The 13,287-nt window shown below is 41.1% G+C and overlaps 1 protein-coding gene across 3 annotated transcripts in view; it reads right to left on the bottom strand.

Annotated features, from left to right (window-relative positions):
* Positions 1–13,287, bottom strand: part of LOC148951546 (atlastin-like) — a 121,688-nt gene that overhangs the window by 80,625 nt on the left and 27,776 nt on the right. Inside the window, exon 1 of one of the 3 annotated variants that reach the window (XM_089091069.1) lies at positions 7,022–7,086. The exons of the other annotated variants lie outside the window; for them this stretch is intronic. Coding sequence (XP_088947195.1) covers positions 7,022–7,024 — 3 coding nt within the window. The 5' untranslated portion in view covers positions 7,025–7,086. Of the gene's footprint in view, positions 1–7,021; positions 7,087–13,287 lie in introns of those variants that run through there. 3 annotated transcript variants of the gene reach the window in all.

Here is a 13,287-nt window from a genome sequence, read left to right as displayed (position 1 = left end):
GGAAAGGCTAAGAAATCCAGCTCAGACCAGTCAAAAGTAGCAAATTAACCATCCCAAATCATAGGTTTCAGTCAACACACACCTAAGAATGGATAAGAAATCCAGATCAGAAAAGTCAAAAATAGCAAACTACATATCCAAAATCATCGGTTTCAGTCAACACACACCAACGAAAGCCTTAGAAACCTAGCTCAGAAAAGTCAAAAATAGCAAATTATTCATCCCAGACTATTGGTTTCATACATCATTCACCTACGAAATACTAGAAAACCTTAGCTCAGAAAAGCCTGAAATATCAAACTATACATCCCAAATCATAATTTTCTGACAACGCATACCTATGAAAGGCTAAGAAATCCAGCTCAGAAAAGTCGAAAATAGCAAACTACACATCCCAAATCATAGGTTTCAGACACCACTCACCTATGAAAGACTAAGAAATCCAACTCAGAAAAGTCAAAAATAACAGACTACATATCCCAAATCATAAGTTTCACTCAACACACATCAACGAAAGGCTAAGAAACCTAGCTCATAAATGCCTGAAATAGCAAACTACTCATCCCACACTATTGGTTTCAGACAACATTCACCTAGGAAATACTAGGAAACCTTAGCTCAGAAAGCCTGAAGTAGCAAACTACACATCCCAAATCATAGGTTTCAGACAACACACATCAACGAAAGACGGGTGCTTGGGGAGAGCCTTTGAGGGTATGTGGGTCCCTTGTGGGTCGGTGGTCCTTTGGGAGCTGGGGGGACGTTTGGGGACGGGGGGTTGGGCTTTGGGGTCCGGTGATGGCATTTGGGGGTCTGGGTGGGCCTTTGGGGCGCCGGGAGGGCCTTTGGGTGCCTGGGGGACATTTGGGGACCGGTGGAGGGCCTTTGGGGCTCAGGGAGGGCCTTTGGGGGTCTGGGGGACACTTGAGGACCGATTGGTCCTTTGGGAGCCTGGTGGACCTTTGGGGGCGGGGGAGGGCCTTTGGGGGTCCGGGGGGCCAGTTGGAAGCTTGGGGACATTTGGGGACCGGTGGAGGGCCTTTGGGACCCTGCTGGTCTTTTGGGAACTCGATGGGCCTTTGGGGGGCCCGGGGATGGCCATTGAGGGTCTGGGTGGGCCTTTGGGGGCCGGGGGAGGGCCTTTGGGGCACAGGGAGGGCCTTTGGGCACAGGGATGGCCTTTGGGGGCCTGGGGGACATTTGGGGACCGGTGGAGGGCCTTTGGGACCCCGTTGGTCCTTTGGAGCTCGATGGGCCTTTGGGGGGCCCGGGGATGGCCATTGGGGGTCTGGGTGGGCCTTTGGGGCACAGGGAGGGCCTTTGGGTGCCTGGTGGGCCTTTGGGGCAAGGTAGGGCCTTTGGGACCCCGTTGGTCCTTTGGGAGCCCGGGGGACCTTTGAGGACCAGGGGAGGGCCTTTGGGGCAGTTGGGGACCGGTGGAGGGCCTTTGGGACCCGGTTGGTCTTTTGGGAGCGCGTTGGGCGTTGGGGGGGCCGGGGGTTGGCGTTTGGGGGTGGGGGGGGGCCTTGGGGGGCGCCGGTGGCCCTTTGGGAGCTTGGGGGGCCTTTGGGGCACCGGGCGGGCCTTTGGGGGCCCGGGGGACTTTTGGGGCCCGGTGGAGGGCCTTTGGGAGCTGGGGGGGCCTTTGAGGCCCGGGGGCGTCCTTCGGGGTTGGGGTAGGAGGATTGGAACCCTATTGGGTTGGGTTAGAGGACCTCACAACACTGTTCAATTGAAACTTGTGTATTATTACGACCACACTCAAAACCTCTTCCAAAATCTCTTCAAAATCTTCTTTTAAAATGTCTCTATCTGTTTCGCCGAAATAGTTCCATAACCTGTCTAAAAGGGTTTCGCCCAAATAATCACTAAACGTAAATTCAGCGTGTTCCTTTGTTATTGGCATCTCTGTGCTAATGCATTTCAAATTAATATGAAACCTTCTCGCGCGCTAAAACAATTCATCGCTAAGATGTTTCTTGCCTAATTGTTTCCATGGCCTTGGGTTATTAATATCCTTTGGAGTTCGACCAAAAGAGTTGTTCCCGAGGCAAAGACATTAATGACTTGGATCTATTCCTGGAGAAATGTTTCTATGCGGAAATTTTTAAAGTCTGACAGATGATGTCATTGATTGATTGATCTGTCAAGAAAGGGAAAATTAATTTGTTGTTTCTAAGGGGAATTATTGATTCACGATAGGTGAATTGAGGTCGACAGCACAGGTGTTCCAAATTCCGGGAAACTCATAACATTGCCTAGAGCAATAACAACAAATACTATTTCTGGACACCATGACATTCGCGATCGATTACGCAATCAAGTTCTCGGAAATTCACTTCCCCCTCGAGTCCTAGATCAATAACATTGTTCCCGTTAGAATTCAATGCGCATGTGGAACCTTCGTCCCAGAGCTATTACACATAGAAACAACAAATAAATTGACCTTGGAAAAAGAGGTCATTGACACACTTTGATTACGCAATCAATTTCTCAGAAATCCATCTCCCCTAGGGACTCTATGCCCATATTAGGACCATAAACCACGTGGTAATGTCACGACTGGCACCCCCACTTCTACTCATATGAGCCCTCGTCGAAGTTTATGCGAGCATCCCTTCCATAAGATCTATATTTGCCCCCAGAGCATTACTTACAACGCCTGCCTCCGGGCCCTGGGGGGTTGTGTGAACCCAAGTGTTTTCATTAAGTGATCTTTGAACTATTTAAAAAAAAATGGTTATCTCAAAGTTCTTATTGGATGGGTTTGAGGAAAAAAGGGCATGGAGGGGGGGCTAGTTGCCCTCCGATATCTTTTGACAATGAGCCCTCTCCGAAGTTTATACGAGCATACCTTCCATAAGAACCATATGGCCTTATATGTCCCCAGAGCAATACTTACAACGCAAGCCCCGGGCCCTGGGGGGTTGTGTGAACCCAAGTGTTCACACAACCCCGCAGCCTGACCTGATTTTTTCAGTTCACTCACCTGATTTTTTTTATCTGACTTTTGAACAATTTTTAACTTAACGGCTACCTCAAAATCTTTATCGGATGCATTGGGGGGAAAAGGGGCGTGGAGGGTGGGCCTACTTGCCCTCCAATCTCTTTTGACTGTCAAAAACTGAGCTGGAACTTTCAATTTCCAATCAAATGAGCCCTCTCTGAAGTTTTTACGAGCATACCTAACATAAGAACCATATAGTCCCCCAGGGCATAACTTACAACGCCTGCCTTCGGGCCCTGGGGAGCAGCGTCGACCCCGGAGTTTTCACTATATGGTCTTTGAACTATTTAAAAAAAAATTACTATCTCAAAGTTCTTATCGGATGCATTTGAGAAGAAAATGTTGGGGGGGGGGGCTGGTTATTGAAGTTGCCCATTTTGAATTTTCTTTGACAACGCTTTCTATAAAAACCTTACCATACCCCCAGGTTATAATTTACAAATCTTGCCCTGAGGGCTGAGGGGGGGGGGGGGTGTCATCCACAAATACCTAATTTCCAAAATTGTAAACTCGGTTGAACAAAAGTGCTATGTCAAAATTTTGATTGGATGTTTTTCAGGAAAAGGTGGGTATGAGAGGGGGTTTTGTTGCCCTTCAATCACTTTCGACTGTTACAAGGGGTACTATCCCTATGAATTTCCAATCGAATGAGTCCTTTTTGAAGTTTCTAAGACAAAGCTTTCTATAAAAACCTTGTATGACCCCACGGCATAACTTAAAACCCGTGCCCTAAGGGCTGTAGGGGGAGTGTCCTCCTCAAAAGCATTATTTCTATCGGGAACAAAATGGCTATCTCAAAATTTTGATTGAACGTGTTTGGGGAAATGGTGGGCGTGGAAGGGGTGTTAGTTGCCTTCCAATCGTTTTTGATACTCAAAAAGGGCACTAGCCCTTTGAATTTCCAATCGAATGAGCCTTTTTTTGGAACATTGGAACAGCCGTATGGTCTTTACTATAGGCAACGCTATAGCGTTACCTCTGACTTATACAGAACGTTTGAACTTTTAAGTTATGTTCGAATGAGCCCTCTCCTAAAATTATTCGAGTACTACTTCGATATGATCATCCATCGGAAAAAAACCGCAAGCGTAGATGTTTGGGACCGAATGCAGCACCATGTGGTATGAGCTCGGACGCCGGGGGGATATTCATATAGGTTTTCGATAGTTCTAAACGAATACAGTTCTATAGCATTTTGGAACTGTTTTGGCAGACGTTTCTAATATGCTGCACAAAATGACAGAAATCAGCAAATGGTAAATGTGAAACTTGCGGGCTATATAATATATAACCTTGTCACTAGTTGGCCGATTAGTCATCTAAAAATTTTCAATCGATCGTAGTTTGGCCTTGTTTGGGCCAAAAATGTTCACTTGTAGTACAAAAATGGCGAATTTTGGGACTTTCCGGCAGTAGGATACAATATTTTTGTTACATAGAAAGAGCATTGGAACTTCTAATTTATGTTCAAATAAGCCCTCTCCTCAAATTCTACAACCATGACTTTAATATGATCACCCAAGGAAAGAAAACAAAAAGCAAACAAAAAACATCAAGATCATTATCAAAAATCTCCGAAAAAATATAAAAATTCTTTTTTTGTACATACAAGCTTGAAACTTCCGCAATAGGGGCTTTAGATACGTCGAATATAATTCTCAAATTTTCCCAAAGATCGCACCGTTTTAAGGGGTGTTTCACCCTTTTCCTTAATTCACGCAAATGTTTCCTTGTGCGTAAAATTTTTATGGTTAATCTTACATTTAATGAATTGTCAATACTTGGAATTAAAGTGAAAAAGAGATACTTTTGATATAAAATTCATCTTTTAGAGTTTTGGTTAGTATTTAGTCACGTGTGGTTCTTCACTTACAGTTAGTTATCACGGGCTGTTTCAAAGAAGTACAGGTTTGAAAACGAGCATTATGTTATTTAGAGCGGAAGTTAAACTTTAGCGTAAGCAGTTAGGAGCTGTGGGTGATTCAGCTCCGTCTCATATTTTAGGGGACTTCTATCCGTTCCAATTTTTAACGTCATTCCTGACGTTCCGTAAAAAAATATATTTCCCCAAAACTCCATTCCATATGTGCCATGTAATTGATCATGATTTCAAAAGTAGACTCAACACAATTCACAATTGTATCCTTAATATATGTGTAAGAAGGTGGTGTATCTTCCATATCCTGAAACAGTAATCTTCCAGCTGTTATCTAATAACCCTAGCTAATCCTGCCACTGTTCACGCAATAGTTAAATTAATACCAGTTTGAACAGACCCGTACCGAGGATGACAGGCATTATTCAAACAGTTCGTGGTAACGAACTGAGTAAGAAGTGATGGGGCTCAATAGTAACCGAAACTTCAAGAAACAGGGTCTTGATAACTATAGATACATCAAAGGAATCGAATTTTGACGCTTATTCAAAATATGTAAAATTCATCAAATTATATGGTAACCATCAAAAGTTACGAGCCTGAGAAAATTTGCCCAGTTTTTTGAAAAAGGGAGAAATACACCCAAAAACCTCAAGTGATCTTAAGGAAAATCCCTCCATCAGATTCAGCACACCAGAGAATACTAGTGTAGAGGTTTCAAGTTCCTATGTACAAAAATGTGGAATTTTGCATTTTTTGCCAAAAGAAAGGTCATGGATGCGTGTTTAATTGTTTTTTTTTTTACCCCAGGGGTGATCATACTGAACACGGGATTGCAGAAGATCAGGAGATGGCTCATCTGATCAGAAATAAGAAGTTCTAGTGCCATTTCTAAGTGACCAAAAATCCTGACTAACAGATAGCCCTCCTCCCGCGCTCATTATTCCCCAAAGTCAGCCGATCAAAGGTTTGTTATAGCCATTTTGTTCACCATAGTAGAAAAATCTAATAACTACGACTTCGAGGATGACTTAACCCCCTATAGTCCCCAGGGAAAGGGCTGCAATTCCCGAACTTTGCCTATTGTTTATATATAGTATTGGTTATTGGGTAGTATACAAACATTTTCAGGGGGATATCCCGGTGGGGGTTCGGGGGGGGGGGTTACATGGGAGGATCCTTCCATGGATCATGGATGAATTATTCAGGGGGGAAGAGAATTTTCCATAGAGGTGGAGCTGGATTTCCCAGCACCTTTTAAAAAACAATCAGAAATTATATATAAAAAACAAGTTTTTTAACTGAAAATAAGGAGCGAAATTAACACTTAGAAGGAACAGAAATTATTATGTATATAAGGGGGGTCACCCCCTCAACAATACCTCGCTCTTTACGCTAAAGTTTTTTGTTAGTAATTTTAAAAGAGCTATACATTCTTATTAAAAGGCATTTGTGATTCAGGAGTCATTCTTAGAGAATTGGGACAAAATTCGAACTTCAGCGTAAAGAGCCAGACATTGAAGAGGGGGCGACAACCCTAATATACGCAATAGTTTCTGTTCGTTTTAAGTTTTAATGTTGCTCCTTACTTTCAGTAAATAAAAAACTTATTTTTTATCTATGTAATGTCCTGTAAGATTGGTCCATATACCCTCCTATTGAAATATAGTAGAAAATACTACTACTACTACTACTAACAACTCACCGCAGCACCAAGCCACCTGAGGCCAAAACAGCCACGCACGCTCCTCCTTCACCCCAATCTATTCAAAGCCTCCCTTTTTACACCCTCCCATGAAGTTCATATGAAATGTCTAAATAAGGAAAAATCCCACCATTTCGGGTTAAAAAAAAAAAAAAAAAAAAAAAAAAAAAAAAAAATCTTTTCTTTTACAAGACTCGAGCCCAGGGGTATGGACTATGTGCTATGATTTTCGTACATTTACGAAAACACTGCAAAAGATCGTTTTGTGCTCAGTAGACCCAGCCCTACCTAGTCATTGAATTGCATACCTGAGATTGTATTATTCAAACTATTTTTCATTCAAATTGAAATAGTCAACTCAAATACAATTGCACAGCTAATCAAAAACAAAAACTGACCAAAATAAAATAAAAAATACTTTAACCAGACTTACCATTATATTTAATCAAAAATCCAAATGTAACTGAAATAAAACTAAAAGAACCTAGGCTATAATCAAAATAAAAATGCAAATATTTATACACTTTAAGGACAAAATAGATACTGAGCATTTCATTCAACTTGTAGTTGATGATTCGTGTTCCTCCGGATTAGCTCAACATGTCATGTTCTTCCAGCAGCCTAATGAAATATATAAAATGGCACTGGCCAGAATTTAAAACAAGCCTAGAGAGGGATGAACTTATTTTTAATCAACAAGCTAAAGAAGGGTGAACTAGTAAAATCCAACAGAGGGTAGTAGCTAGGCCAAGTTGAATGGTAGGCAATTTGCATTGCATAAATACTAAGGCAATTAACATGAAACAAATTATACAATCACAAATATCATCATAAAAATTGTTTATGATTGGAAGTGTTAGAGATTGTAAACACAAATTTGGGGGCCAAATTAAGCCTGAAGGGGGCAATCCCCCTTAGACAGAAATTTACGCCCCTGTAAAACAAGAAACAATTCAGGCAAAGCCAAATTATACATAGATGTGAGGGAATTTTTTAAGACATCCCCCCCCTAAAAGGAACACTTTTTAGTCAGTTTAGTATAAAAACATGACACAAAACTCAAGCATTCAGATATTTGTAGATACAAGATGTAAGGGATTTTGGAACGTCGATATTGCTTAGTCTGATTTAAATTACTTAAAAAACATATCCTAAAATGCAGAAAAAACAATTTTTCTAAAAGATTTTCTTCAAACAGCACCCCTTTAAATACACTTCCACCCCAAAAAGTATTGTCTATGAGGACCCGTGTCATTAGGCCCAATCGGATCTGCTGTTTCTTGATACTGTTTTCTTTTATTTCATGACATATATTCGGGTTTCATTCTAATTTGCCCGGCCCTAAAGTCATCCACATAAGAGAGCGGTGGATAATTTTATGGTTAGAACCTACCTTCACTCCACCTAGCCTTGAATGGACTAACAAAATCTCACTAGCACCCCTTAAAATATTGATAAAGAAGAAGTCCGAACAAAAACACTTATGTGGGAGGGAGCAAAATTAACAAGTAACAAATGACTTTTTTTGTACTCAAAATTGTTTTTTTTCAAAGCTTTCAAAATATTGTTCTGTCTTTGTTTTTGCACCGAGGGGCTAATAACTGACCGTCGCAGGTGTCCCTTCCTTCGTGCCTCCGGCACACCTGAAACAGCGTGTTCCTGGAAGCGAAGGAACACAGTTTTATCTTTGGCTTATGGAAAGCGTACGGTGCGTTTTTTACGACGGCAAACTTTCTCCTCTTGAGAGGTTATCTTTACTTTGTCGTGTTATATACTGCGTTCGACATTGCAGATCCTGGGTTCTAAAAAGTGGACATTATGCTGTGAACGAGAATTTTATTACCACAAACCTTTACCATTGCCTAAAGAAAAATATGCATTCCCTAGTGCTTCTAATTCGTCGATTCAAACGGCTTGGGCTCGAACGTCTTTACAAACTCTCCGACATGAATAGCCAACCATGTGAAGATTTTTTAGGAAGATGCGGTCTCAAACCAGCACTTACAGTACTGTAATAAACTTTTCGTTCCTCCAACTTCTACATCGAATTCGTCGATATGAAAGTATAACGGATTTTGAAGCTCAATATTCTAATGAAAAGTTGTCCTTGCCCAAGGCCAAGCAAGTTAAATCCATTGGTGTTGTGTCTGTCAGTTCCGATTTTTCTTTGCCCGGAGACGATGAAATCAAGCTCGAGTTAGGGCGAGCTCGTATTGAAAGCCAGCGAATAATGAAAGCCTTGATACCCGACGACGTACTTTCTGCTTTCGGTCACCGAGTACCGAATATTCGTCTTTCTGTACTTCACGAAAGTGACTCAGACGATGGCTCAGAGGAAAATACTCTGTCCGATAAGCAGGAAAAGGCTTCCGCGACTGACACTGAATCGGTCTCGGAAAGTGACGGCATCTTTGAAGATTTGCCAGTGATTGCTCACTGTGTGAAACACCAAGTTGACGAAAATTGGGTTAGTGAGCTTGTGACGAACATGAAGAATTCTAGGTTTTGTCTTGTCAAGACTTCTGACGGCTCCATAACACCAATAAAAAAATCCATACTGTTGTGGTTTCTGAGGGAAAGCTCTGAGAAGCTGAGTAGTGACCGATTAAAACGGGTGATGGTCCAGGGCCGACGAGTAGGACTACGTGAGTCGCCACAAACCAATGCAGAGGTCGGTGTGAAATCGGAAGTGCGTATCAGTGAATGGTGCGTTTACAGACCGGTTGGCAGGGGAAAGAGAGTATTAGTTGGGCGGGTCAAACAGTTTGGCTACTCGTTTGGGCGAAGATGCCACTCTGTTGACACGCAGAATATGGCGATGCCGTTCCCTGACGACATAGGAATTCTGTGCCAGTGGTTTCGGCTGAATGCTGATCTCACATTAACTGCCGCATTGGTAGACCAGGGTTACTGTGACTCCAGCCTGTATATCATGCATTTAGCAGAACCCGTTTCTATGGAAATCGACACCAACATTGTATATTACTTTGACTCAAAGGTCTGCACAAAGCTAAATTCATTCATGCAGAAGAAAGGGTTCCACTTTTTTGATGGCTCGTCAGCATCGCAATCATCATGTTAAAAATGGCACCTAAATCCAAAACTGACCTCAAGACCATAACCACCACCATCGCCATGTTCTGTGTGTCAACAGAAGGAATTTTGTTTAACATTTTTCAGGGGTAGCTGTTATTTTTTTTTCTCCTCTCCTCCTCTCCACTCGGTGACATTTTAATACAAAAACATATAAATCTTACAACTTTATACATTATCATGTCACCTAAACTTCAAAAAAAAAAATTTATATTTATTATATACCAGTCAATGTATTAGTGGACATGAAGGCACACTACCATTTAACTTTTTTTCTTGCCAAATATCTATCGCTCCCCCCGTTCCTGGGTATCCTTCCCCCTCTAGGAGACGCTTTTCCGGTGGCAGTTTTACTTCCATTTCTTCAAATTCATATCCTTCAATTTTCACTAACAAGAATTCAAATTTTAAAGGTGGTCTTCCAAAAGGCTTACTCTTACAACTTTAAAATTTTTAACACAAAAAAAACTATTTGCTCTCCCGTAGACTGGGCGTCCTCCATCAAAAAGAAACCCATTCTTGTGGTGGTACTTTTTTCCTTCTTTTTTTCAGCCCTTTTTACGACCAACCTTAATCAACAAAAAAAAAAAAAATACAACCAACCCATCAACAAAAAACCAAAAATAACCTTAATACCGACGTGCATGAGGGCAAAGAACTGAACAGAATCTTGAAACATGTCACCTACGAACGAGGAGGCTACCCACGGCGGGGCTGGTCCTTCCAGCTCAAGTGCGTGTGCCCCTCGTGCCCCATTCCTTTGAGCTCTTTATATAATTTTATGAGTCTCGAATGCATTCTGAGATCTAGGGCAGCGGAAGTGATGAATACCATTGGAAAACTTGCTATGCTCAGTAGAAGACTTAGTAGTAGAAGACTTAGTGTTTATACTTGTGCTAACCGAGCTTAGTTTGATTTACTGAAGCTCATTTGTCCAGTTTCTTAGGGTTGTCATTTGAGCTGTGATTATCGAGATGATTACTGAAACGTTTTTTTTGTTGGTTGCTTTACTTAGCGCTTTTTACTAATAACTCGGTAGTAACAGTTTTTCTGACTGTAGCTTTACAGTTTTCTCTTCAAATACCCAAAGGCCTAGGTTTAATACCAAGAAAGTTGGATTCTAAGCACATTCGGGAAAAAGGGATCTGTGTATCTTCCGAATTCTTTCGTGTCAAAGCAGCAGATTCCTTTTTCTTTAATAAAATTAAGAATCCGAGATCCAAGGGTGCGTCTTGGCACAGCCACTAAAGAGAAAAGCAGGTTTGATAAAAGGGAAAGGGACGGGTGAAGCCGTGATAAAAGGCAACTTTTACCGCTGGCCAAGCCATATTGAATAGGGCTGCAAAGCGTGACGTAAATTCTTGGGCGGGAAATTCAAATAACGATGAAACGTGGATGCGTAGACACGTTTTTTCAGAACTTTTGCGAATTGTTTTGGCATAAAATATTTGTCGTAGATCCTAATAATCCACCAGAACGTTTTCATGTCGAAATAATACTAGGAATATTGACAATCAGTTGTTAGTTACAACTAGAAACCACGTTTCACGGTACTTTGAATTTCGCACCTTGCTTTTTACGTCATCACCGCGCAGCCCTATGTTGTATAACTTAAAAACCGTGTTCTGGGATTTTTTTTTAAAGAAAAATCGGAATTTTATTTTTGAGCTGGTGGCAACGCTGCATGTGTAATAGGAAAAAGTGACACCATCAGTGCCATCGTAGGGTTACCTAGTTTTTGCATGGATATCAACAACTTGCAGTCCTCCGTTCTTCTTCTTTAGGTACATATCAGTTGTTTTCTGTCTTGGGGGTTCTTTTCCTTGCCAAATAAACCCGTAAATGATTTTTTCCAAGTTTTAAAAGATCGCTTTTGAAGGTGCTGAAATATTCGACAGATACCGAATAACAGGCAAGCTGTATATATTTACATATTGCGCCCTTTGGAATGTACCTCCGGCGTGCCTCAGTGCCTCCAGGTGTCCCTCAAAATGCGCAGTTGTTAACTCCTCGTTTTGCACTAGGAGGGTTGGAAAACATTTAACAGGATTTAAAGAAGAGCTTCAAACAAATTATCAAAAAGTCAAATGGAATGGAAAAGGCCAGGCGTACAATAACAAATACATATTTTAAAGCCAAGGAACAAAATGGTAATTATACTTAAAAAATGTATAGATAATCCGAAATGTATACCTCTGACTCACTAGATGCCCTTTTGCAAACAAAACTATACTTTTGGTGCGTGGACCATGTGAAAAATAGCAGCAACTATGACCCACGGGCCTTGAATACAGAGCAACATGTGGGGCATTGTCTATTAGATGGACTCGAAGCCCCTAAAAGCACATGCAAAGTCCAACCAACTGATTCCTATAAAGTTTAATAGATAATCCATAGGAAATTTTGACAATACGGAAGACACAAATGAAGACATACCCTCACAGAGGCCTATCCGAGCACGAACACCCAAAGCATAACTATAGCTGTTGAACATCTAGTTTATTTTATTCTTTTAATGAATCCCACCTGAAAACTCTTTATGGCAGGAATTTGGCGGAAGAGGGGGAGGGGTCAACTTCCTCTTACCCTACAGAGCCTGAATAAATCCTAGATTACGAAAAGGCTTAGTTATGACCACTGTATATAAATAATATAACAGTATGATCACGGCTTAGTGATTTTAGCTACTACATCCGCGGTGCCTACAAACAGCTCCTTCTATTTAATCTGCCATCAGCGGTCCACTATCTATTACCCTGGAACGCGTATTTTCGTAGAAACTTTCTCAAAATGCCAGTAGTAATGATCCTAAAGGCGTGGGACGTATAGTGGGACGAACATAGCTTACCACGGGCAGTCACCTAGTGATCTGACGAGTGATTGCGTAATATGACTTATCATGGACAGTCATCTATTGATACAGACGGTATATGCCTTACAAGACTGGTTTCTGAGGCAACACCTATTTTTTGGGGCCAATCAGAGATGTTTCTACTAACGGTACTCCATATACGGTAACTTGATTAGTAATTGGATTCAAATAAAAAGAGTGATTTTCATTGTAGTTCATATTAGTAAGAAAATTGAATTCAGTGAATAGTTTATTTGAGACGATATTAGTAAAGAAAATGAGAGGAACACTTACACTATTGGAGGTTGGTGGTGGAGCAGGTAACAGCAATGATACAAGGGCGGGAATACCAAACGTGGCTGTGGAAATAACGCGAGGATGTAGAATAAGCCTTGAATGGGACGATACATACGCAAGATACGTGGTATCATTGAATAAATTTAAAATGGAAGAGCAATTATGCTTTACTGTAAAACTGAGCAATGTATATATAAATAGACTTTATGCTTCATTAGCTGTACTAGTAAAATATATTGACGATAATAAATTGAAAAAGTGAATATTGTTCTTGTAGTTATGCTAAATAAAATTGTTTCTAAATCGAAGATATTTTTCCCTCTACGGTAGACTAGCGTATATTTTTTGTAGAGTAGAAAAAGAATCTTGGTTAGTCTGAAGTTGGTTGTGAGAGTGTTAGGACTCTAAAAAATGGATAGATTTGAGAAAGAGCGAATCATGGGGAATCTTGTGTTTAT

This window comes from Artemia sp. Qi Xiang Cuo, chromosome 6 (genome assembly GCF_049724085.1).
Source record: "Artemia sp. Qi Xiang Cuo chromosome 6, ASM4972408v1, whole genome shotgun sequence".
In the NCBI taxonomy this organism is placed as follows: Eukaryota; Metazoa; Arthropoda; class Branchiopoda; order Anostraca; family Artemiidae; genus Artemia; species Artemia sp. Qi Xiang Cuo.
This window is presented reverse-complemented; position numbering and strand designations above follow the sequence as displayed.